This window comes from Xenopus laevis, chromosome 2L (assembly GCF_017654675.1).
Source record: "Xenopus laevis strain J_2021 chromosome 2L, Xenopus_laevis_v10.1, whole genome shotgun sequence".
Lineage (NCBI taxonomy): Eukaryota > Metazoa > Chordata > Amphibia > Anura > Pipidae > Xenopus > Xenopus laevis.
In genome coordinates this window covers 29,401,488-29,428,550 of record NC_054373.1, presented here as the reverse complement: position 1 = coordinate 29,428,550, position 27,063 = coordinate 29,401,488, and the positions used below count along the sequence as shown (strand labels likewise).

Here is a 27,063-nt window from a genome sequence, read left to right as displayed (position 1 = left end):
AACAAAAAAAACATTCTGAATCTTGATAGCCCATTTCGAAGTGGAGGTTTTAATGTTAATCAGAAAAAAATTGTTAGCTATTGTGTTACTTACACCACAGACTGCCTTAAAAAATTGTTTACAGTAACAAAAAAATACAAAAAAGTCAAATATTGTGTTTTATAGTAGCTTGATATTCAATCAAAATACATTCTCACACACTACCTCCACTGATTTACTGTGCCTTGAAATATTATTATGTTTGTGAATTTAAGTTATCTAGTTATAAGTCGAACTAGTTATTCCAGCAAGGACTGTATTCATTTTGTTGTGGACAAATAAAAACAATGTGACTCCCATTTGCTGTCTGTGCTATTTGGGAAGGATTGAATTAAAAATAAAAACATACACAATCACTTACACTTGCTTTGCATGGGAAGTATCTAGGTTTTCCCTGCCCATCAATTCTGCAAAGACATTGCCATTTTTATTTATTAAGGATGCTAATAAGACTCACATCTCGTGTAATAAGAGTTGATTTTTTTATAAATACATTTTCTCTAGAAAAGAAAAATCCCAACCATTTATTTTGTGACAACAAAATGAGCAAGGCTAGCTTTAGGATCGGAGAGAGCATTTGCCATGGTCACTTAGGGGCAGATTTATCAAGGGTCGAATTTCGATTAAAAAAAAAACTTCAAAATTGAAATAAAAAAAGACAAACGGTTTTTATTCGGGTGAATAGGCCGTTTTCGTTCTAATCGTACAAATCTAAGTAACATCGTATTCTATTGAATTCGATTCAAAGTTTTTTCAAAAACAAAATTTAAATTTTCAAAGTCCACCAATTGACTCCAAATAGGTTCTAGGAGGTCCCCATAGGCCAGAACAACAATTGGGCAGGTTTTAGATAGCGATTGGTCAAATTTTTTTTCAAATTTGAATCGAATTTGGACTATTCTCTAGTCGAAGTACACAAAAAATAGCTCGAAATTTGAATTTTTTAAATTCGAATTTTCACTTCGACCCTTGATAAATCTGTCCCCTAATATCATAAAGGATCACTGGTGAGGAAAATATAAATAAATTACAACAGACATATTGTAAAATATTTATAAAATAATATAGAATACACATCATTGATGCGCATCATTTGGCTGTTTACCTGACATTCTCAAGTTTGACAGATGTTCAAGAACAGCTGGAAGACCAAGCTTTACAGGAAACCCATTGAGTTGCCTTACAAGTTGGTTAAGCATGACTGGGGGGCAGAGATAAGCTGGCTATTACTGTTACCCAGATCAGTTCCCTGTATAAATAAGTGTTTTACCTGTTTCATCAAACATTGGGCTCATGACAGGGGCGTAACTACAGAGGAAGCAGACCCAGTGGCTGCAGGGGGGCCCAGGAGGTAAGGGGGCCCCATGAGGCTCAAAAAAAGACCAATTTCAACATATAATGGTAAAACAGGATAACCGGTTGATATGTCGGGGGCCCTAAAATGTATTTGCTCTGGGGCCCAGTAACATCTATTTATGTCACTGGTTCATGACCTAAGTGGATGGTAATAAGTTGCAATGACAACTATTACATTTCAGAGTTAAAAAAAGCTCTGAAGCAGCGTGCTCCTCCTATGAGCTGCAATTGGCATATATTCCATTGTAAACTGAAATAAGAAACCATATAAAAACGATTAGATATATATGTATAAGCAAACTCGCAAGGTTTGATAATACCTTTATTTTGGTGGTGTACATCTTATTGCTTGTGCACATAATGTCATTTTCTGTGTTATTGTAAAAGCCTGATTTTTTTCGTAGTATGCAGCTTCATTGATAAATGTTGGATATACTGTACAATCTCCTTCATATGCCATCATTCTCCCATCCAGTGTGAAAAACATAGGATCCCCAGGCTTTAGTTCTTTCCAGTCTTGGTCCTGCAAGAAAATGTATATTGCAAATATTATACTCCTTGTATTTGTCACACAAATTTGCACGAATAGGGTAGGGGACAGGGGCGACAAACAGCAGTGGGCCTAGGGGTGCCCACTATGTAAATCCGGCCCTGGTGCTTAACACAAAACAAAGTCACCATGGAAGGCAGAGCTTTACCAAAATCTAGCACATGAAGTTTGAAGATCTAAACTTTTGGTTATATGGAACATTCAGTTCCCATTCATCTTACATGAAAGGTTACATAGTTTTGAGGTTCAACTTATACCTGCAGATTTTTATGTATAAAGGCAGTGCAGTCTCCATTTGCATTCCGAGGATAGGCAACTTTATCCATTACTTTGTACACCTCTAGGCTGCATGGTAGAAATTCTTTACCTGGAAATTGACATGTAGATACACCTGTTAATAATGCTTATTATTTTTGCCTAAAAAAGTATAATCAAATTTCCATACCTTCGTTGAAATAGTTCATGAAGTCAAGAGCATGTTTAATAATGCTCCTCATTTTATCCAAAACATCAGCTCTTAAAACTCCCTGAGGCTGGGGTCCTACTTCCACTCCCATAAAAAAAAGTAGACAAACAATATATTATTATGTTTATAAACAGCTTATTACCTATCTAAGCAAACATATCTTACCAATAGGATGCTTTGCTATAGAACGAGTTGTTGCATATTTTAACCGCTGATGCTCAATTAACAAGACATAACAAGATAGTGGTGCCATGGAATTCTGAAATAAAAAATAAGCTATTTTTATTTAATTGTATCTAACGCACTTTTAACAAAATTAACATTCCATTTGAATCTAAAGGCTATGAAAAATTAACTACAGAATCCTTTCCACTGACAACATCAAGGAATAAGTAAGTAGCCTTACCAGGAGCTACTTGTGGTATTCCAAGTGCCATCAATAGGAAGTTACTAATGTTGTCCCATTTTGGTCACATTTCATGTACTTTTTTATTAATTGTCAGGTATGACAGAGATTCTTAAAGGGTGGTTCACCTTTAAGTTAACTTTTAGTATGTTGTGGGATGGCCAATTGTAGACAACTTTGATTTATTGATTTTTCATTATTTGTTTTTTATAGTTTTCTATATATATGCCTTTTTCTTCTGACGCTTTCCAACTTTCAAATAGACCCCATCTAAAAAACAAATGCTCTATAAAGCTACAAATGTATTGTTACTGATAATTTTGCTTATTCGTCTTTCTTTTCAGGCTCTCTCTTATTCATACTCCAGTCTCTTAATCAGGTCAATGCATGATTGGTAAGATAAATTGGATCATAGCAACCAGATTGCTGAAATGGCAAACTGGAGAGCTGCTGAATAAAAAGCTAAATAATTTAAAAAAAACAAATAACAAATTGTCACATAATATCACTCTCTACATCACAAAAAAAGTTAACTAAAATGTGAACAAGCCCTTTACCTTATGGTTAGGGACCCAAATATTAGACACCCCCCCCCCTAGTGATTGTAATCACAATCATATGACATTAAGGGGCCGATTCACTAAGGGTCGAATATCGAGGGTTAATTAACCCTCGATATTCGACTAGGAATTAAAATCCTTCCACTTCGAATATCGAAGTCGAAGGATTTAGCGCAGATAGTTCGATCGATTATTCCTTCACTCAAACGATAAAATCAAACGATAAAATCCTTCGAATCAAACGATTCGAAGGATTTAAATCCAACGATCGAAGGAATATCATTCGATCAAAAAAAGTTAGCCAAGCCTATGGGGACCTTCCCCATAGGCTAACATTGACTTCGGTAGCTTTTAGATGGCGAACTAGGGGGTCGAAGTTTTTTTTAAAGAGACAGTACTTCGACTATCGAATGGTCGAATAGTCGAACGATTTTTAGTTCGAATCCTTCGATTCGAAGTCGTAGTCGAAGGTCGAAGTAGCCCATTCGATGGTCGAAGTAGCCCATTCGATGGTCGAAGTAGCCCAAAAAAAACTTCGAAATTCGAAGTTTTTTACCTTCGAATCCTTCACTCGAAGTTAGTGAATCGGCCCAGCATACAGAATGCTAAAGAATAGAATTACCTTAATATAGTTTAACATCTGGATTGTAAAATCATCTTTGGAATTTTCCAAAATTAGTGTTGCACCCATGTGTGATGTTGTGTTGTGAAGATCCAGTATGACATCATAAGCATCTTCGCTACCTTTCGGCCCAAATATGGAATTGATATATTGAGCTCTTTTAACTTCATATGTGTTAGAGTTGCTTTCACTCCTGTCGCATTGAGGAGGTAAAGATTAGATATAAAAAACCTTAAAAAATCACATACAGTATAACCCATAGGTGCAGACATTATTTTGGACATTTTGGTGCATGGGATGACAATGAATCCAGCTTACAATTAGTACTAAAAAAAGCAAAAAGAATCCTAAAGTAGAACTGATTAAATATGAAAATCATGTTGAAGCGTTCACCCAAAGATGTAAAATACATTAAAATATATTCATACAATCTTATAAATATTATAAAATATTATAAATAAGTGTTCAGACTTTATTCTCAGTGTAAGGCTTATCACTTTTTGGAAAAGAGACCAACAGTATAAGGTTAGGGGTATGTAGTAACATAGGCACACTTTGTCCTGGAAACCTACCATTGAGATATATTATTTCAGTATTCAAACAGAGGCCACCCCTTCAAACTAGAGGAAAAGAACTTTCATGCAACGTAGGGGGTTCTTCACAATGAGGACAGTGAGGTTGTGGAATGCACTGCCGGGTGATGTTGTGATGGCTGATTCAGTTAATGACTTTAAGAATAGCTTGGATGATTTCCTGGACAGACATAATATCAAAGGATATTGTGATACTAAACTCTATAGTTAGTATGGATATGGGTATATAGAATGGATGTGAGGGTATGGAGGGGTGTGTGTGTATGGATGCTGGGTTTTCATTTGGAAGGGTTGAACTTGATGGACTTTACCTGATTTAACTATGTAACTGTACACCACTAAAATAGACATTTTCTAAAATGGAAGCCCCGGGCTTGTAGTGCATGATAGACTCTGTTTTGCAGGTATAAGTAACTAGATAAGCTGACTGAATTTGAGCTTTGATCTTGCTTAGACAAGTTAAGCTTCCTTGTACCATGGCAACCAAACTAGAGTTGAAATCGCCACGGGATAGGGATTTACTTGGCATCTTTTATATAAGAAGCAGAGTGTTAGATTCGTGCAAATTCAGCAGTTCACTAATCGCAATTTGACATTCACCCATTGATTTTTGCTATACACTACATGGTGTATTGCCAATGCTGTAACTGCCATGCAGAAGACCGTGTGACTGAAAGGGACCAGAGGACAGAGTGGCCCAGACTGCGATGCTTACTGAATGGTAGTCCCTCTCCTCAGCCCCATTTGTCATTTTGATTTTCACCTTCTACATTTGGAGCCATGAAAAAACCCCTCCAAAGTGTTCTCCCCGTTGAATGGATTTCCTCCTGGTCCTCTGGTTTTCTTCCACACTCCAAAAACATAAAGGCAGGATGGCTGGTTCCTGCTTAAACTGACAATATTGTGTGTGAGGGAGATAGGGACCTTAAATGGTAAGCTACATGGGGACAGGGAATAATATAGGGATGCACCGAATCCAGAATTCGGTTTGGGATTCGGCCAGGATTCTGCCTTTTTCAGCAGGATTTGGCCGAATCCTTTTGTCATGCCGAACCGAATCCTAATTTGCGGAGAGGTAAATCGTGTGACTTTTTGTCACAAAACAAGGAAGCAAAAAATATTTTTCCCTTCCCACCCCTAATTTGCATATGCATACTAGGATTCGGATTACCAGCAAGTGCAGTATTCGGCCGAATCCTTTGTGAAGGATTGGGGGGTTCGGCCGAATCCAAAATAGTGGATTCGGTGCATCCCTAGAATGATATGAATTATGTATAACTGTATGGAGTGTAATATAAATGTATTTCATCAAACAATTAGGGGGTTATTTTTTAAAGTTCGAATGCCAAAAAATCGAGTTTATTCGAGTTTATTTTACTATAAAATTTGATTTTTTTTTCTCTAAAAAAATGGAATATTATGAGATTTATGATACCCCAAGGATGGAAAAAGGATGAATAAGAAAACCCAGCATCTAAGACCTGCCGAGGTTGTATATAAGTCAATGGGAAAGGTCCCTATCCTATATTAAAGTTTCTGTAGTCTGCACTGGAATTAGCCCGAAAATCCGACTATATGGGACTTTTCAGGCGAAAATTCCATTAAACCGTATGATTCAGGAAACAACTCAGTAAAAAATGTACGATTCAGATTTTTGATCGATTTTATCAAGTTTGTCCCGATACAATCAAATTGTGCTTTCTTGTTAATAAATGAGATCACACCGTGGATTCTAGTTTGGTCGGACTTTTTTATTTAAAAAAATCAGAAAGAATCGGATTTTGATAAATAACCCCCTTAATCTTTTATTTTAAAAAAATTATAACATCAGAAATATCTTTAAGGCCTCCTTACCTAAGATTTTCAGAATCAAACACCCTGTTCAGATCAGTGTCAACGTATCTTACACACTTCTCCACAGCTCCTGGGTTGGTAATAAAGGGCCTCACCTCAATGCCAGGCCTTGCAATCTCCTCTCCATGTTTTAACCAGTGGTTGACAAGAAAAACTCCTGATAATTCATTACCATGTGTGCCCCCGAATATTGCCACCCTCCGCACAGAATTGACCACTTGTCTGGCTGCCATAAATTGAAGATTCTTCGGCTATAAGAATAAACAGACACAGATCAATCACTTGTGGTGGCATCAGTCCATTAAATCTTTACAAACAGTATTTCAGTACCTCCAGTGAGAAGGGAATCACAAGCAGTGTCTCTGTTTACCGGATATTTTTAGATTAACTATGTTCTCTAGGTGTGCCAGTGTTGCTAATTCTCACCCTTTGAAATGTTCCAAGAAGCCTTTAAGTCACTTAGCATTCTCACGGCAGATAAACCAAACACAAGTTGCTTCTAATTATTGTCAGAATCTAGAAAACTTTCACTCACTGGAATGTTTTTCTTTAGCTCCCACCACAGGCAAATCTCTCAGATCAGACAGTCCTGTGTGTGTGTGAAAACAAAAAAAAACAAACTAATCACTGGACTTTTCAAAGCAAGAACTTTGCACCGGATATTTAACTGCTCCAAAGCTGATGAGTCTGCAGAGAAATAAACGAGGCAGATTGTGTACTTTGTCACATGAAACACGATTTCACGTTATTTATTTAAGATTATAAAACTTCTGCAAAAAGTGAATTCATATATGGAAGGACCGATCTATCACAAAGTACAGGAAAAAAAAAAAAGAAATCTTGTCTGGGTCGCTTCCTTATTCCTAAATGATTAGTCACTTCCTTATTTAAATGTTCTTCATTTATACACTGTTCTCAGAGTTAGATAGAAGTAGATAGAGTTTTAACAAACTCTAAAATACATGTAGGAACAGGTAGACAATGCTGTGCACTATTCCAAGCATTACATAGTGTTCCTGCCCCAGGCAACTAGACTGTTTCCATGTTAATATAACAGGACATCTGTGAGCAAAGTTCATATAATTATAAGTATGTATAATTATATATGCATAATATTTGTTTTTTAACTATTTTCTTTACTTTTTGAGCTGTTTACATTTCTTTTGCAGTCATTTTTCCTGAGCACAGCAAAGAGTGAAAAGTGCATTGAGCGACATAAAGGACTCCTATTATATTTTGGGGTACTGTAACCAGGGCTGCCATCGGGGTTGGACAGGGGGGACAAGTGTCCCGGGCCCGGGCATGAAGGGGGGCCCGGCAGTGCTGCAGCCATCCCGAACAGCCAAAATGTGGAAGTGCCGAGAACAGCCGAAGGACCCGAAAATAGCTGAAGCCGAAGTCCCGAAGCGGAGAAAAGACCCAAAGTCGCAAAAGGAGGCAAAGTTGAAGTCCTGAAGCCACGAGTTCAATTCTACTGAACACCAATGTGGGTTGTTTTTTTTTTAATCCCCTGGCCACCAATGTATTATTTTAATATTCTAAAGGCCCCTGCCACCAATGTTTTGTTTTTGTTTTTTTAAATATGGGGCCACATTTTTTTTTAACTTGTAAGGGGGGCCCTGGCACCAATGTTTTTTTAAAAAATATTTTTTGGGGCCCCAAGTTTTTTTAACTTGTAAGGGGGGCCCTGACACCAATGTTTTTTTTTGTTTTTTTTTTAACTTATAAGAGGGCCCTGACCATCAATAGCTTTTTTATAACTTGTGTGTGGGGGGGGGTTACTTTTTTAGCGCTGATGTCTGTGTGGTCTTTGGGTGGGATGGAGTGGGGTGGGGCTTGGGCGCTAGTGTGGGCGAGGCCCAGGGGGCCCCGAAAATTTTGTTGTACGGGGCCCCGTGATTTCTGATGGCAGCCCTGTCTGTAACAGCCCAAGGCAACCACGGCCCTTTATCAGTGAATATTACAGGGCCACCATCAGTGGGGCACATGAGGTACCAGGCCCAGTGTTTTCTTTAAGCTTTAAGGAGGCCCGGCTGTGCTGCACTTCCTGGATTAACCAGGCCCCCCTTCAGTCGGTGAAGCCGAAAGCCGCAGATCGGAGCCAAAGCTACCAAATTGAGCCGAAAGCTGCCAGCTGCTGAATGGAGCCGAAGAAGAGTAGAAGTTGCTGAAAGGAGACAAAGCCACAGAATAGAGTCCGAAGAAAACATTAAGTTGGTTATTTACTAAACTCCGAATGCAAAAATACAGAAAAATGTGTGATTTTTTTTTTATAAAATCTGACTTTTAAATTTTTTTTTCGGAATTTATTAAACCCAGAGGATGGAAAAGTCAGAATCAGAAAATTTCAGACCTGTCGAGGTTGCATATAAGTCAATGGGAGAAGTCCCAATGATTTTTTGATGTGTCCTGGGTTTCAGAGTTTTCGGGCAAAAAGCATAAGAAATCGGGAGAAAAATCGGAAACAATTGTGAAAATCTGATTTTTTTTTTTTGTACTCGCAAAGCAAATTTTCTGGAAAATGTAATAATAAATAAGCATAAAAAACCCGAGCGGATTTGAACGGAGTTTGCAGCAAAAAATGTTGAGATAAAATAGGACTTTGATAAATAACCCTCATAAAGGTAAGTTCCTCGCAATGGTCATTTTTTTTTAACCCCTGGCCACCAATGTTTTATTTTTAACTTTTATGGGGTACCCTGGCTACCAATGTTTTTTTTTAGAAAAAACTGTTATGGGGGAGCCAGTATTTTTTCTAGCAGGAGCCCTGGCCACCAATGTTTTTTTTTTTAAACTTATAGGAGGACCCTGGCCACAAATTTTTTTGTTAACTTTTAGGTAGGGTTGCCACCTATTTTGGAAAAAAATACAGACCTTCCTATATATTTAGATTATATTCCCTATTAATAACATTGGGGTCAAGTATCATTTTTACCGGTCAGGCCTGTAAAATACTTGCCAGGTGGCAACCCCTATTTATAGGGGGGCCTTTGTGGGGGGCCTGGCTACCAATGTCTTTTTAATTTATGAAGGGGCTCAGGCAGCCAATATTTTTTTTAATTTGTAGGTAGGGTTGCCACCTTTTCTGGAAAGGTATTTATCTTGTTTCCCTATTAATAACATTGGGATCAGCCATCATTTTTACCGGCCAGGCCAGTAAAATACCAGCCAGGTGGCAACCCTACTTGTAGGAGGTCAATGACCACCTATCTTTTTATAAATTGTGGGTAGGGTTGCCACCTTTTTTGGAAAAAAATACCGGCCTTCCTATATATTTATCTTGTTTCTCTATTAATAACATTGGGATCAGCCATCATTTTTACCGGCCAGGCCAGTAAAATACCGGCCAGGTGGCAACCCTAATTGTGGGGGAGGCCTGGCCACCAATATTTGTTTTTTAACTTGTAGGACAGCCATGACCACAAATGGCTTGTAACAAGTAATAATAACACAAGTAATAAACTTGTAGGAAGGGGGTGCAACCACCCATTTATTTTTTACATAAATAAAATAGGCTGGTGTGGCCATCTGTTTTTTTTTTTCCGTCTTGCTGGCCCAGTCCGATTCTTTACGTGCAGCAGATCAGTTTGTCCCTCTTTCTATTTTTCAAATGTTGGGAGGTATGAATTATAAAAGTTCATTTAATGCTTCATCAATTATGCAATTTAAATGGCTCCCTGTAAACAGTTAGGGGCAGATTTACCAAGGGTCGAATTTCGAAGTAAAAAATACTTCGAAATTCCACCATCGAATTAAAATACTTCGAATATCGAAGTCGAAGGATTTTTCACCGAATTTGGCCATCGAACGATCGAAGTAAAATCATTCGATCGAACCATTATACTTCGATGTGTAAAGACATGGAAAAATGAATTAGAAGGTCCCCATAGGCTAACATAGCACTTCGGCAGGTTTAAGTTGGCGAACTGTTGAAGTAGACTTTTTTTAAAGAGACAGTACTTCGATTATTGAATATTCGAACTATTTTACTTCGAATCGCATTCAAAGTCGTAGTATCCTATTCGATGGTCGAAGTATCCAAAAAATTACTTCGAATTTCGAATTTTTTAACTTAGAAAATTCCCTCAAATTGACATCGACCCTTGATAAATCTGCCCCTTAGTATTGCTGCCTCTGAAACCAGGCCTGAAGTAGCAATGTGGATATTCTGGCAAAGGCCAGAGAGGATATTGGGAACTGCCTGAGAGTAGCCATTTTTACTGGATCTTTGTGGAATGTTTATTCTGGGAAGTAGAGCTGCTTCACGTGTTCGTTACTGTATTTAAACAGGAATTCCACAATCTCTTTGAAAGGTTTAAAGGATGTGATAAGTTCCAGCTTAAACCTTCTGCAAAGAGACTGCAATACTGCGCATGCTCGAAAGGCGGCTCCAGTTTTAGAAGGCGCTGATTGGACATTCGTAGGCTGTTTGAAGGACGCCTTGGCGGGAAGTCAGTGAAGAAGCTGCTGATTGGACGGCCCAATTCCTACGCGATTTTGAGACTGCTGGGAGGAAGCGTTGGCGGGAAGCCTGTGATAAAGCCGACGCGAGTCTTGTGGGCGTGTCCCCTGTTGCGTCTTGTGAGACTTGGTTTCAAGATGAAGAGGAGTCTCCCCTCAGTTAGTTCAGTGCGAGCTAGTGCAGGTGTGTCATGCTGTTAACTCCGCATGAACTCATTTAGGGACAAGGCTGCCCTATTCCTATGTGGTTAATTGATTTGTATGTCGTCTTAGAATTCAATTGCCTCCTTCTTTCTTTCCCACTGGTTTATTATATGAGAAATAAGGGGACAGACAGGGAAAGCAGCGCCACAGGGTTGCAGGTTGTCCTCTTTGCTCGATGCCTTATTGGCCGGTGGTCAGAGGGTTGAGGGTTACCAGTACCACTTTAGTAATGTCCTTGTTCAATGCTTCTCTAGTCTGGGAGAAACCCTTGGTACTTATTGCCAACATTTGAATATAAATTCTGAGGGTACTGTCACGTGACACACTGTAATCTATGAAAATCTTAGATATAACATGGTATCAACATCACAAAAGGGAAATATGTAAATGGAGATGGGAAATAGTCTCTCCCTGCATGTGTGTGACATTAATACTGCCATTAGCAGACCTCCCAACATTTTGGAATTAGAACGAGGGATAAGATTAGCGGAAAAATGTTGACCACGCCCATTTTGTGGCCCCACCGCCTAACTACGTTGTTCATTTTACACATTTTGGCAGGTTATGAAAGTTTGAACAGATTTCTGTGGTTTTTATGTTTTTACAGTTTTGCTAACGAAGGTGTATTTCCCTTTAAAGGAGAATTAAACCCTATAAGAAAAAAACACGTACCCCTCACCCCCGGAGACCCCCCAGACTAACTGCCCCCCCGGGAAAATGCCCCATACTTTATACTTACCCCTCGGCGCAGATTCTGGCATTTGAGTTCCACACAGCCATCTTCCGGGTCTTTGGCAAGCTGAGTGGGAGATGCACATGCGCAGTTGGAGCAATATGCCGGTTTGCAACTGTGCATGCGCCGAAACTCATGGAAATTGCCAAAGCGCTGGAAGAAAACACAAAGACCTGGAGGATGGCTGCGCGGAACTCCGATGCCTGAATCTGCGCCAAGGGGTAAGTATAAAGGATGGAGCATTTCCCCAGAGGGGCAGTTAGGCTGGAGAGAGGGGGGTCTCCGTGGGGTGGGGGCAGTGTCAGACTGGGACACCAGGGGCCCATCCAAAAACCTGAGACCAGGGTCCCACCCAAAAACCTTAGACCAGGGTCCCACCCAAAAACCTTAGACCAGGGGCCCACCCACAAACCTTAGACCAGTGGCCCACCCAAAAAAACCTTAGACCAGGGGCCCACCCAAAAATCTTAGACCAGGGGCCCACCCTAAAATTTTAGACCAGGGGCCCACCCAAAAACCTTAGACCAGGGACACACTTTCAGAACTATTATTCTTCCTCTCCTCACTCAACCTCTATTCTCCTTGTCTCTTTTCTTTACATACTATGATCTATTATTTCATTTATTTAGCTTCTTTGTTCTCATAGAAATAGGGAATGGCCATGAAATAGGCCAAATGTTTAGCAGCATGAGGTCCCACTGACACCTTGGCCCACCGGGAGTTTTCTTGGTATCCTGGTGGGCCAGTCCGACACTGGGTGGGGGTACGGGTTTTTTTCTTACAGGGTTGAATTCTCACAGTTTACCCAAGAGACCTGCTTATCTCAATTGTTACAAAATGATCCAAGCCACATATTCTGGGCTCTCTGACAAAAGCCAATTACCGGTAAGTTTCAAAAACTTTGTATCTTTTTCTGGCAGCTCAGTGCAAAAGATCAAAGAGAAAGTCACATTTCAGTAAAATTATAAAAATTTGCAAAATTTGCAAAATTTGCAAAATTTCACAGAGCATTCCGCTCGTGTGCAGGATTGTAACGAATATAAATATACTCATTAACCAATGAAGCAGAAACAACCACAACTACAGAGCCCAACACATCTTTCTGATGTGTTTTGCTTCTACTGCCAGCAAACCAGTTCAGATGGCAGGTCTATTTGCCAATTATATCGTGACTGCTTAAAACTTAACCTTTAATATCAATTATATCATAAAAATAAATAAATTGTATGCTTTACCCTTAGGCACTCTCACAGCCTTATCACACCAAAGGAGTTTCGGACAAAAGTTAATGAGTAATTTTGTAAAACCCTATAAATCCCTCCCTAACCTGATAGCTGCCGATGACCCGTTATAGAGAAGAGACCCGCCTCTACTCCACCCTAGAGTCCTGCAGCGGGTTGGGTACCCACGGGCAACACACGTACCAGAGTCAAAACATTCAGTCCACACTACTTGCAACTGTGGTGCCATATGTTAATGGAGAATATGGACCAGATGCTTTTGCATTCTTTGCCATGGTCATTCAGGGAAATGAGTTTGAGTCAGCTCCAATCCCCCAGTTTTGATAGATATTGGTGCACGTACTGTGCATGTCAGTGGTCCATCGAACGAGTTTAGTTAAGAGAAAATTCTTCATACAGCACCAAGTAGATTAAAAATGCCTTTATTTAAAGTTTATATGGCAGAACCTGGTCAGCAACGTTTCAGGCCCCTTTTGGCCTTTTATCAAGGTCATTCAGGGGCCCAACACAGGTGTGTATGTGTGTGTTACAGCTTGTGTTAGAGTCCTGCAGCGGTCGTGTATCCGCAGGTTACCCGCAATAACCTGCAATATCCTGCGGGTTGAGAATAGAAGTTCCAGGTGCGAGTATAGACGCGGGTCGGCGGTTCAGGTCTTCTCAATAGCGATATTTACTCCTTTTTTCCGGTCATTTCTGCTTCCGATGTCGCCACTTCCGGTTTTACTCCTTTTTTCTGATCACGACTCCTTCCGATGATGTCACTTCCGGTTTACAATGACAGCACTTCCTTATTCTTGATGGTCAGCGGGTCGGGGTTGTGGATAAGGTACTTGTGGGTCGGGTTGAGTAGCGGGTAAGAATGCGTGTCCGGATTGCAGTTTGCGGGTGTGGGTCCCAAAGAATTGTGTGTGCCCAACTATAAATTGTACTATCATCATATATACTTTTTATAATTATTGTAGATTTATTTATTTTTCTAATATATATTTAGTGTAACCCTTTCCTTGCCACTGAAACAGCTGGGTTTAGGACACTTTGCGAAACCCAGAAATGTTGGTGCTCTGCTTTTGTCAGGCTGTAACATACCTAACACATATAATATTGGCAGGAGGTGATTAAAGGTAATGTCCCTGTTTATTCTGCCTCACCTAAGCTTTCTTACCTTTTCTGCTTTAATTGTTAAATCAGTCACATACATCTCCAGGCTGCAGTGTAGTAAGTAAATGTTCAGATCCTGTTTTGCCTTATGGAACACTGGCTCGGATCCTGAGAGTATATTTAGCCTTTCTACCATAAAGCAAGATGGCAATGCTGCTGTAAAAAGAAAATACCTTTACACTGATTACTCCATGCAAACACAAGCAGGGACAATAGCTTTACAATGTTTTTTTAAAAGGTACAAAACACCATGTTTCCCCTGGAAGTTTATTTCTGAAATAGTGATTGGCTGACAGAAAAGGACAATCACTGAATGCAGGCATGCTTTAACAGCTGCAGCAAATAATCTTCTATAGCAGCAGCTCTAGTCTGTCAATGGATTGCACTAGTGCAGACGTATTTCATTTATAGAGCTCATTCATAAAAAAAAGTTTAATCTGAAAAACTTTAAAAAGAATGTGAAATTTCCTTTATCAGTTTCCCATGCAACTTGGTATGCATTATTAGGAACAGTATTACAGTTTTATTATTATCCTTTACTTCAGTAGTACCAGAATATACTGTCATACTCACTGTATGACCCTGTGTAATAGCTTGTAGTCTGATTTGCTACACTAACACACACACTTAAATTAAGGTTGAACATTTTTAACAATAGGGACTTCTTAACAGAAATGAATGCATTGTTTTCAGTTTTCTAACTTACCTGAGCAGTAATGGAACTACCATACAGCAGGTTCTCCCCACTATGAATGGGGCCGACAGTCACAGTTTATGCTGTATGATCCACCCCCAGCCTCTTCTGCAAATTGAAATTGCCTGCCTGCTGCAAATAAGTAAAGGGGGGTCTTTTAAAGATGGTTATCCAGAAATCTCTGAATTATAGAATGGCTATCTCCCATAGACTCCATTTTAGGGTATACAGGTATGGGATCCATTATCCAGAAAGCCATTATCCAGAAAGCTCTGAATTACGGAATGGCTATCTCCCATAGACTCCATTTTATCCAAATAATCCAAATTATTAAAAATAACTTGATCCCAACTAAGATATAATTAATCCTTATCGGAAGCAAAACCAGACTATTGGGTTTATTTGAGGTTTAAATGATTTTCTAGTAGACTTAGGTATAAAGATCCAAATTACGGAAAGATCTGTTATCCGGAAAACCCCAGGTCCTGAGCATCTGGATAAAAGGTCCCATACTTGTTTGACTGTCCTCAAAGTTGGGTCTTGCACTGTCCCAGTGAAGAAGGATGTAATAGATCTTGACTGCCTCCTTGCAGAGGTCGCTAGCACATAGCAGGAAGGGCCTGACCTTTCTCATTTTATGTTAATGACCAAAGAAGACTCTGCATTAGGGAAGGGTCAGCACTGAACCCAATCAGGTAACAGCTAACATTTATGGAAAATTGAAAGCAAAGTTGTATTTTTTGTTACTGAATGTCATAGTATAAATAAATGATGATGATGATGATGATAGTACTAATTTTGGCAATAGGGACTTGTGGGGAAAAAAGTGGACATCTCCTTTAAAGGGGTTGTTTACCTTCCAAATACTTTTTTCAATTCAGTTGTTTTTAGATTGTTCCCCAGAAATAAAGACTGTTTTCAATTACTTCCCATTATTTATATTTACTGTTTATCCAAAATCTAAGTTGAGTTGAATGTCCCTATCTCTGGTGTTTCAGTCTGACAGCTCAGTGATTCTGGTGCAGACTCTAAACTGTTACAATTTTGCAACATTGAGTCGATACATTTCTCAGCAGCATCTGTGGAGTATTAGCAACTATTGTATCAATTCTAACAGCTGCCTGTAATGAAACCAAGAGAGTCTGCTCAACAGGGACAAAGATAAGAAATGTATCAACTAAATGTATCCATTTAGAAGTTTACAGGGTCGGTGACCCCCCTCCCAGTGCTGCTTCAGAAAGTGAAAAATTACACTTTACACTTCAATATTACAAGAACAGTCACAGATAGAAAACAGAAAGTCATTGGAAAAAGTTGTTATTTCTGGTGATCTATCTGAAAACAACTAGTTGTATGAAGGTGAACCATCCCTTTAATACGAGTTAACTTAATTTGGTTTTTGGAAGGGTCTTTTTTTTTTTACCTTTGCCAAGTAGATCTCTCACATTCCCCAGGAACTGTATATTGCACTTTGGGATACATTGGGTAAATTGGCTATTAGTCATCTACCATATGTACAGTTTGCCATAATTTATCTGATAAACAGATTATTTTTATAATTTGTTAGCATTGCGCATGCATATCTACAGCTTCACTATGTGAGTAAAAGAACGAATTTGATTTTTGTGCTGTCCATTACAGGTTGTCTTCCTGTACCAATCTTTAACCAGAAAAAGAGGAGTCGACAGCCACTGACATCATTTCCCCAGAATGAACAAAGTTCCAGCAGAACTTCTCTTGTTTCTGAAAGTTCCGATTTTTGTGGTTTAGCAACAGGTAAAATGTTTTGGGAAGTAATTACAATAGTACTGTACTTGTTTCTTTTGTAGTGTGTATACTTAGTTAATATTACTGAGACATTAAATAGAAAGAGATGCATGTATTGCATTGCATCTGCCAGAAGTTTTTCTCTTGTTTTAAAACAAAAGTCAACACAAAAAACATTTTTTTACCTAATAAACATAATTCTAAGCAACTTTGCAATATACATTCACTACACATTTCCTGTAATTTTTAAGTTATCTAAATATATGTTATTCTATTAAAATCAATACTTGTCTGTCCATTTCTATTCTCTGGCCTGGTGGCTGAGACTGTAGATACAAAAGTAAGACAAGCTAAACAATTAACAGACTTGTCTTTTATGGAAAATTAAGACTTTTGCAATGTTGTTTAGAGAGTAGCAACCAGGCATTAAGCAAATGCTGCTTTCAGTAGCAATTGTTTTTGCAAATAACTTTAAAAGCACTGCAAATTTTTACATTTGGGGTTGACTTGCCCTTTAAACTCCAACACTTATCATTACTACAATCAATCAGTTATGGACACAATTCTTGTATACTAAGATCTAACTATATAAGCCACCGCTTAACATGCATGTATGAGTCCTGTTCTCAAATGAGTGGTTCAGCTTTAAGTTTACTTGTATTATATTATAGAATCGCCAATTCTAAGCAACTTTTGAATTGGCCTTCATTTTTTATCTTTTATAGTTTTTGAATTATTTTCCTTATTCCTGACTATACAGCTTTCAAATGGGGATCACAGATCAGATCTAAAAAAAAAAAGGCTACACGTGTATTGTTTTTGCTACTTTTTATTACTCATCTTTCTATTCAGTCCCTCTCCCATTCATATTCCAGTCTCTTATTCAGATCAATGCGTGGTTACTAGGGTAATTTGGACCTTAGCAACAGATTGCTGAAACTGCAAACTGGAGAGCTGTCAAATAAAAAGCAAAATAACTCAAAAACCACAAATTATGAAAAATAAAAAACAATTGCAAATTCTCAGAATATCACTCTCTACATCATACTAAAAGTTTACTCAAAGGTGAACATCCTCTTTAATATTCATGTTTTGTTTGGGCCCAACAACTGTCAGACCAGTGTAAGTCATGTAATCATCATTTTTTGGTTTTAATACTATTGTACACTGTGAACTTTGGTTGATCCAATCTACCATCTTCCAAATATACCAAACTGTGTTTTCAAACTAATTTATTTTTGTTTGGAGTTTTGATAATGATGTGTGGGCACAGTTCATTATGCCTAATTCTGTGTTTGCAGAAAGAGACGGCAAATCATTATGCAGGTACTTTCAGGCTTTTCAATTCTCATCTCCTTTTCAACAGAGCATACCATCTTACACACTAGTCCTTAAAATAAGCAACACACATTGGTATCATTTTACTATATCTCTATAATAGTTATCTTTTATAGGCTGGACATGGTTGAACTGTATTTGTATATTATACATATTACTTTCTGTTGCAGATTTAGTTTGGGAACCTCAAAGTACTCCAGATAACCAAAGTATTAGAATAGACAGTAGGTGAGTAATAAGAAAAACATACATTTTTCTGCAGAACTCTAAAGTACTTTATAACGACAAAGAACGAAAAAAAATAAAAAATCGTAAAGTTGCTTTTATACATTATGAAAAGTATACTACAGCATCTGTTGATCAAGTTATTGGCAGTTAGTAGCATGTTGTGAGAGATTTGTTTTTACCCCCTCAGTTCATTTTCAAGAGAATAGTCTGCTCAAAGTTTCCAAAAACACATGGACACTATAATGAGCTTATTATTATTATACTGTCTTTTTTTTAAAGGAACAGTAACATAATAAAATTGTGTTTTAAAGTAATAAAAATATAATGCAGTGTTGCCCTGGGCTGGTAAAACTGGTGTGTTTGGTTCAGAAACACTACTATTGTTTATATAAATAAGCTGCTGTGTAGCAATGCGGGCAGCCATTCAAAGGAGAAAAGATGCAGGTTATACAGCAGATAAACTGGTTACACAGCAGCTTGTTTATATGAACTATAGTAGTGTTTCTGAAGCAAACACACCAGTTTTACCAGTGCAGAGCAGCACTACATTATATTTTCATTCATTTTAAACACTTTAATTTTTTTGGTTTTACTGTTCCTTTAAAGCATTTTTATTTGTACTGATTCAGCTGCTTGCGAAGCATAAGGAAAACTGCCTTTTGAAGCAAGTTGACTCAGCACAACTTTCTTTGTAAAGGCTCAGTTATAAATGAACAGTACCAAGAACATGATGTTCCGGCCGATTATTCAAATCAGAAAAGGACTTGGAACACTCCCTGGAAAAAAAGGGCCCTGGCTTAATCTAATAAAGGAACTGTTTGCCTGAAAATGCTATTGAGCATCGCGCACCCCTGTAGCTAATATAAGATATGTATACTAACTGGCAGTAATGTTTAATGAGATTATGAGAGTTTATGGATCATATTAGGACAGTTATGTGTACTGCATATATTTTGTTCTAGCATTGTTTACATTGACAGTTTGCTTTCTACAGAAATACTGACCTGAGTAGAATTATAATCTGTTGATGAGGACATATCATTTTTCTGCTATTTGGTATTTGCTTGGGTTGTGCAGGGCTGTTGAACAGGAAGCCTTCCTGTCTAGGGAATTTGGTATGGCCCCCAGACTTATCAAGGTGGTCTTTGACATTGTCATTTCATTATACAGTTATGGGATCCATTATCCGGAAACTCGCCCAGAAAGCTCAGAATTATGGAAAGGCCATCTCCCATAGACTCCATTTTATCCAAATAATCCACATTTTTAAAAATGATGTCCTTTTTTTCTGTAATAATAAAACAGTAGCTTGTACTTAATCCAAACTAAGATATAATTAATCCTTAATGGAGGCAAAACCAGCATTCTGGATAACAGGTCCATTAGTATAATATGAACCCTGAAAATGTGGTACAGGTATGGCAACTGTTATCCAGAATGCTCGGGACCTGGGGGTTTTCTGGATAACGGATCTTTCTGTAATTTGGATCTTCCTTAAATCTACTAGAAAATCATGTAAACATTAAATACCCCCAATAGGCTGGTTTTGCTTCCAATGACGATTAATTATATCTTAGTTTGGATCAAGATTATTATTACAGAGAAAAACAAAATCATTTTTAAAAATGTGGTTTATTTGGATAAAATGGAAGCAATGGGAGACGGATTTTCCGTAATTCTGAGCTTTCTAGATAATTTCTTTCCAGATAATGGATCCCATACCTGTATAGTGAATGATTGGTCCTCTACACGAAAATATTAAAAGTGCGCTGTAGTAGTATATTGACTCTACTTTTATCGTATTGTTTTACAAGCCTGCAGGTACTGCCTCATGAATCTTATCAACAGGTTCAGCAACATAAAACCAGTGCAGCTTCTCTCCACAAGATGTAAGAAGAAATTTCAGCTTTTGAAATAAAAGCAAAACTGCATACGCCATACTGCCTCTCTGTCTATCTATCTATCTATCTATCTATCTATCTATCTATCTATCTATCTATCTATCTATCTATCTATCTATCTATCTATCTACGTCTATCTATCTATCTATCTATCTATCTATCTATCTATCTATCTATCTATCTATCTATCTATCTATCTATCTATCATCTATCCATCTATCTATCTACAGTATCTATCTACAGTATCTATCTATCTATCTATCTATCTATCATCTATCCATCTATCTATCTACAGTATCTATCTACAGTATCTATCTACAGTATCTATCTATCTATCTATCTATCTATCTATCTATCTATCTATCTATCTACAGTATAATTTTTTTAGCATGATTTGGTGATTCCAAGTGCCTGCCTGAAGCAAAATGAAAACCTTTGGGGCAAGGACCATATGAGCATGTTGATGTGGTCTCTCCCAACTGGCCTACACAAGCCTCCATTATGACCTGCTCATTGCTGGGGGCCAAATGATTGGATCAGCCAATTTGTCCCAGATTGTAGGTGGGCAAATTGGGTTAAGACCTACTTGTTTGGTGACCTAGCTAAACAAGCAGATCTTTATGCCTGCACGGCCAATTTAAGGCAACCTGAAAAGTCAACAGTAAAATGGCATTGTATAAATATTTTTTCATACATAAAGCACAAGTAGAATCATGTTAAATTTTAAAACATTGTTTTTAGGGATGCAACGAATCCAGGATTCGGTTCGGGATTCAGACAGTATTCGGCCTTTTTCAGCAGGATTTGGCCGAATCCTTCTGCCCCGCTGAACCAAATCCTAATTTGCATAGGCAAATTAGGGGTGGGGAGGAAAATCACATGACTTTTTGTCAGAAAAGTAAAAAATGTTTTCGCCTTCCAACCCCTAATTTGCATATGCATATTCGGATCGGTATTCGGCCAAAGGAGGAACGAAGGATTCGGGAGTTTGGCCGAATCCAAAATAGTGGATTCGGTGCATCCCTAATTGTTATCACCTGTGTCTTTTATTATTCATTCAACAGTTTAAATGTATCTGCATTTTGAGTTCTACATAATTAATAGAGTGATATATCAGGCCCACAGGAATGACACACCAGCTCTGGCCAGGGGAGAAAAGTCTTCCCCACAGCTCAGGAATTTCGAAAACATTGGATGCTAAGTACGGAAAACCACTAAGCATGGAAAAATCGAAAGAACAGAAAGTCTATAAACAGTACCATTTCCAGGCTCAATCTGGGAAAAAATTAACGGAACAAATATCTGCATCGACATCTAATAGATCGTCACAGTGCACTTTGTCAGGGACAAATCTCATGCCATCCTTAAATAGCAAAAAAAATACAAGTAAATATGGTTTTGTTGACATGCCTGAGGAAGAGATGGTTCAGGTAAAGTTTTTGTTATCTTAGATCTTTCTGTAAAAAAAAAAAAAAACAAGTTTACATTGTACAGGTATACGATTCATTATCCGAGAACACTTACATTACACTTACAAATACAGGAAGGCCATCCCCCATAGACTCCATTTAAACAAAATAATTAATATATATATATATATTTTTTAATAACTTTATCTCTGTAATACTAAAACAGTACCTTACATTATACTAAAATATAATTAACCCTTATTGGAGGCAAATCAATCCTATCGGGTATATTTAATGTTTACATGATATTATTTGTTCACAAGTTATGGAGATCCAAATTACGGAAAGATCCCTTATCTCAGAAACTCCAGGTCCTGGGCAATCTTGATAATGGGTCCTATACCTGTACATACCAATGCTTTTGATTATTTAATACAAAGCCACATATAAAAAATCTGTTAAAGGGGTTGTTCACCTTCCAAACACTTTTTTCAATTCAGTTGTTTTTATATTGTTCCCCAGAAATAAACACTTTTTTCAATTAGTTCCCATTATTTATTTTTACTGTTTTTTCAAAATCTAAGTTTAAAGTTGAATGTTCATAGTCTGACAGATCAGTAATTCAGGTGCAGACTCTAAACTGTTATAATTTTGTAACATTTAGTTGATACATTTCTCAGCAGCATCTCTGGAATATTAGCAACAATTGTATCAATTCTGACAACTGCCTGTAATGAAACCCAGAGATTCTGCACAGCAGGGACAAAGATAAGAAATCTATCAACTAAATGTATCAGTTTAGAACAGTTTACAGGGTCAGCGACCCGTCTGCCAGAGCTGCTTCAGAAGGTGTAAAATGACACTTTAAACACTTCAATATTAGAAAACGGTCACATATAGAAAATAGAAAGTCATTGGGAAAAGTCGTTATTTCTGGTGATCTGTCTGAAAACAACTAGTTGTTTGAAGATGAACCACCCCTTTAAGTGGGACAGCTGAACAGAGTAGTTGCAATGTAGATTATATATATAATAGAAAGCAGTATTTTTGTCCCTTTCTGGTTCTGACTCTTGAAGCAGTGTAGCGCAAGTCAGTTTCTTCCATGTCTGTTAATCAGTTGGCTTCTACTATATTGTTTCAGGAATGCATCGAGACAAATACTGATTTCAATAAAACTTTTACAAATAATGTTAAACCCATTAAAGGTTTAATATATATTAGAAAGTTACTTAGTTATTAATGTTGTATGTCCCCGTGTCATGAACCTTATATTTATCAGCAAGGGGTTTTAATATACCCTGTGTAATATACAAATACAGTAGCTTATTTTAACAATGTGTCCAAAAATATTGCTATTTACTTAGCACTAATATTGAGTATCAGTTATTTTCTGTTATTTTAAAGAAGGTTCCAGTGTATCAAATGACTTTTAAAGAAAAGAGCAATTCACTACGAATATTACCTGCAACCATTGAAAGCATGAGACATTGGAGTCAGTATAAAGACAGGATGGGTTTGCTGTTTGAAGTGTTAGGTATGTACATTAAATTAACCATTGTCAGTTTTTGATTGTTTGTAAAAATATACAAGGTAGTGTTAGTTTAATACAAATACATATTTGTACAGCTTTGGCTTTGTGATAAATACAAGTTAGGAATCTCCAAAACTGTAAATTTTTGATAATGGAGTAGTTCAGGTATATGATGCTTTCCAAATCAGTTGTGTTTTTATCTATATGAAAGGATATGTTTATATTATACAGACACAGAAATTATACACAGATTATAATCACATATTTAGAATCTTATGTTATCTTGAAAATAACAATACATAGTTTTAGTAGTTGAACTAACTTTCCCCAGAGAAAATACCCCTAAAGATTTCTACATTTTCACGTTTTTGCTGCCATACTTAACAGTAACATTTAAAGTACATCTAAAATGTATTTGTCTTCTCTTCCATTTCTTTTAGCTACACTTGATTCTGCTGTAACATCTGGTGCTCATGGATCAAAGATATTTCTTTTGAGAGATGGCAAACACAGTGTGCCGTGTGTGTTCTATGAAACGGTATTGTATTTCCACTGATTTTTTTATATCCTGCTTTTTTGTCTGCATAGGACATTCTTTGACCATTACGTTGATGAACATTTTGGATACAAATCACATTGGGGCAGATTTATCAAGGGTCAAATTTCGACCAATCGAAATAAAAAAAAAAAAAAAAATCGAATTTTCAAAAAGCGGGTGAATAGGATCGACCCGAAAACTTGTTTCCAGTTTTTTCTCCAAAAAAACCTCGAATGTCAGGAAGGCTGCAAACAACTCTAAATTGATCCCAGGACGTCTCCGATTCACTAAAACAACAATTTGGCAGCTTTTGTTGGCGAATAGTCGAATTAGAGTTCTTAAAGGGCCAGAATATGATAAATCTCGAAAAACAAATTCGAATTTTTAAAAAAACTCAATTCTAATTTTAACAATTCCCTAGTTGAATTTGACAGTTTTGCCAATAAAAAAACTCGAAAATCGAATTTTCAATTTTGCCCCTAGGACTCATTTACATCCACAAGTGCAGTGGGCAAAGTGATGTAGAGTGTAATCACCATGTTTTTTTTTTTACCAGAATTCTAGCTTCACCGTGGTCACAAGTGGACAATGCACTTGACGCAATTCCATCTGATTTGCCAAAATGAACAAAACTGTGCTCATCGGACGTAATTGCGTGGAAATCCGTCTTTAATTAAAGTTACTTGTGTCAAAATGCGCTCCTTGCACTAGGGTTGCCACCTCACCCCATATGGAACACATATGAAATCCACAGCCGGCATGACTAACAATTCATTTAGATGCATGCTGCAAACTGAACTGATTTATGTGCAGCCATGCAGCTTGCATCTAAATGAATTGCTAATTAGCTATGCAGGCTGTGGATTCCATATGTGTTCTGTTTTAGGGTAGAATTACATGGGCGACTTCTGTGCATTTCCGGCGGATCTGACGCGATGCGCCAAAACGCAGGCCTCAAATTGGATGCAACGGAAAATAAGGTAAGAAATACAAATGTTGGATCTTGTCGGTGTTCATCCATCACAACACGACTGTTGAATGCAGATGCAGCATCTGCATTCCGACAGTCGTGTTGGATGAATGCTGCGACACCATACGACATTACTGTTGCTTACCTTATTCTTCGTCGCATTTGATTTGACGCCTGCATTTTGGTGCAGAGCGTCGGATCCGCTGGAAACGCACCAAAGTCACCCATGTAGTTCTACCCTTAAAGGGGTGAGGTGGCAACTCTACCGTGCACTCTTTCTGTATAGCTGCACTCAGCGTTTTTCCGCCTTCCATTCTGAATCAAACACTGCTCCGCCTATTGATGCAGGGGAACATTCGTGCTCGGTTACACTTTATACACTTCAGTCTTTTACATATATATTTGTATATATTGTCTCTATTTCTGTTTTAGGACAGAGATCTTCCAAGGCTTATCAGAGGAAGAGTTCATAGATCAATGGGAAATTATGACAAAAAGAGAAACCTGTTCAAATGTGTTTCTGTGAGACCTGCGTCGGTTGCTGAACAAGAAACCTTCCATCAGTTCCTCAGTGCAGCCAACTGTGAGATGGAGCATTATGTTACAGCATTAAATGAAATATAATATTAGTTGTTTTGTGGGGTCATTTTTTTAGTGTTTTCATTATCCTGCATATTCAAAGCTCATTGTTTCATGCATGTGGTTTTAATGGAATATGTTATACTAATACTTTTTCCTTAGTTCATAGATTAATAGCATAAATAGTTAGCAGCTGATTTGCAGAGAATTAAATTAAATGTGTGGGTTTAGAGTCCCTCTAGTGGAAGTTCATGTTTCTAAAACTAAACATGTTGTAATTGCTTAACAAATATATAAATATATTGAATTATACAGTTCCTAACCAAAGAATTGGTGGAGACACAGCTCGGGCGCAACCCAGGCATATTGTTTTGGGTGATGGAGATTTTTATTGAAAAAAAGTATGAACATATGCATGAAAAGTAAGAACAAATGCATACTACCATGCAGAAGAATGTGAATTAAAACTTGTAAATTATTGAGCAGTTGTGGGATAACATTTCAGGGCTTAACCTGCCTCATTTTCTGGTGTGTTATAAACACAAAAAGAGAAATGTAAAAATAATTTGAAACAGTCAAAAGATAAAATGTAAAGTATTATCACAATGGGTCTGCAACACATGAAACCAGTGGCACAGTGTATATGCCAACGTGTCTGTGTGAAGTATTTATGCCCTTTTAAGGGCAGAGATACACACTCAGATTCGGGAGATTAGTGGCCCGGCGACAAATCTCCTCTTGTTTGGGGCGACTAAGCTCCCCGAACTGCCTCCCGCCAGCTAGAATGTAAATCACCGGCGGGATGGCAATCGGTGCGCTTCATTTTCCGTAGTTGCCTCACGAGGAAACTTTGGGCTACTTCGGAAAACGAAATCTCCCCGAATCTGAGCGTGTGTCTCTGCCCTAAATGGCTGGTAATGAATACAGGAGGTCAGTTTGTATTCCTACACAGTGTTAAGATTTTCAGATTTGAAGTGTGGACAATAAAGCCACTAAAAAATCTTTGTGTTTTTGTTTTTATGTGGCTGTATTTGTGAACTATATTTACATACAAAGGGACAGGTTTTGACTTGGTAGTCTGTGTTGTGTCTGGTTTATATAAATTACTATAGAATAAAAAAATAAAACATTACGTGCGACTTGTTCTCTTTTTTACCCTGCACTAAAACATTCTGGTCAATATTAATGTATTCATTTTTTATGCTCCCATACAATATGTGCTTTTATAGGATTTTCTTATTGTTCTATGATATTTATTTCTATATTATTATTCTGTATTATTTCTACATTCTTCCATTTTAAGCTAATATATAAAGGCTTCAGAAGTTCCTGCATGCCAGAGCTATGGAGATAAACATTTTCTCCTTTTCAACTGCCAGTCTACTGTCCTGTATCACAATAAAACAAATATTAGTAAAAACGAGAAGCTACCATACCACCCTTGAAAGAGGAGAAGAAATGTATTTCGTTGATAGACTGAGACCGATTATATTTGATTAGGAATGAACCCCTCCTAACATGACGTTAGCCAACCAAGGTACAGTGAAAACACCCAAGCATTTTAAATATTGTTATGTAATTCTACTTCTGTACCAATATAAATATTCTAAATACTTAGGGGCTGATTTACTAATGCTGGAGCCTCTGGGCTTGAGCATTCATGTCTTTCCTTAATTTGGATCTCCATAACGTAAGTCTGCTAAAAGATCATTAGAAAACTAATTAAACCCAATGCAAATGTTTTGGCTCCAATAAGGATTAATTTTATCTTACTTGGGATCAAGTACGAGGTACTGTTTTACAATAACAGAAAAAAGGAAAATGTTTTTTAGGAGTGATTAGTGCTTGTTTGTATAAGGATGGAA

General features: G+C 37.6%; 2 protein-coding genes across 8 annotated transcripts; one reads left to right on the top strand and one right to left on the bottom strand.

The window, feature by feature from the left end:
- Positions 1-1,700: 1,700 nt before the first annotated feature.
- Positions 1,701-14,385, bottom strand: aspa.L (aspartoacylase L homeolog). Of its 6 annotated transcripts, none has more exons than XM_041581637.1 (7): positions 14,248-14,385; positions 6,447-6,697; positions 4,000-4,192; positions 2,577-2,670; positions 2,391-2,495; positions 2,203-2,312; positions 1,701-1,918 (listed from the first exon to the last, which is right to left on the bottom strand). In XM_041581637.1, exons 1-7 carry the CDS (start codon positions 14,377-14,379, stop codon positions 1,718-1,720), a joined length of 1,086 nt encoding a protein of 361 aa, XP_041437571.1. In that variant the 5' UTR covers positions 14,380-14,385; the 3' UTR covers positions 1,701-1,717. The 6 variants fall into 6 exon arrangements, with proteins under 6 accessions (XP_041437571.1, XP_018101527.1, XP_018101529.1 ...); XM_018246038.2 differs by having other exon boundaries at positions 2,391-2,498; positions 14,248-14,383; XM_018246040.2 differs by lacking the exon at positions 14,248-14,385 and adding an exon at positions 6,982-7,249 and having other exon boundaries at positions 2,391-2,498.
- On the top strand, positions 10,879-25,248 carry LOC108707928 (spermatogenesis-associated protein 22). 2 transcript variants are annotated; one of them, XM_018246041.2, is made up of 8 exons: positions 10,880-11,091; positions 16,579-16,713; positions 18,213-18,270; positions 20,085-20,159; positions 21,289-21,601; positions 22,985-23,114; positions 23,552-23,649; positions 25,052-25,248. In XM_018246041.2, the coding sequence occupies exons 1-8, from the start codon at positions 11,046-11,048 to the stop codon at positions 25,241-25,243; spliced, it is 1,047 nt and encodes a 348-aa protein (XP_018101530.1). In that variant the 5' UTR covers positions 10,880-11,045; the 3' UTR covers positions 25,244-25,248. The 2 variants fall into 2 exon arrangements, with proteins under 2 accessions (XP_018101531.1, XP_018101530.1); XM_018246042.2 differs by lacking the exon at positions 20,085-20,159 and having other exon boundaries at positions 10,879-11,091.
- Positions 25,249-27,063: the final 1,815 nt, after the last annotated feature.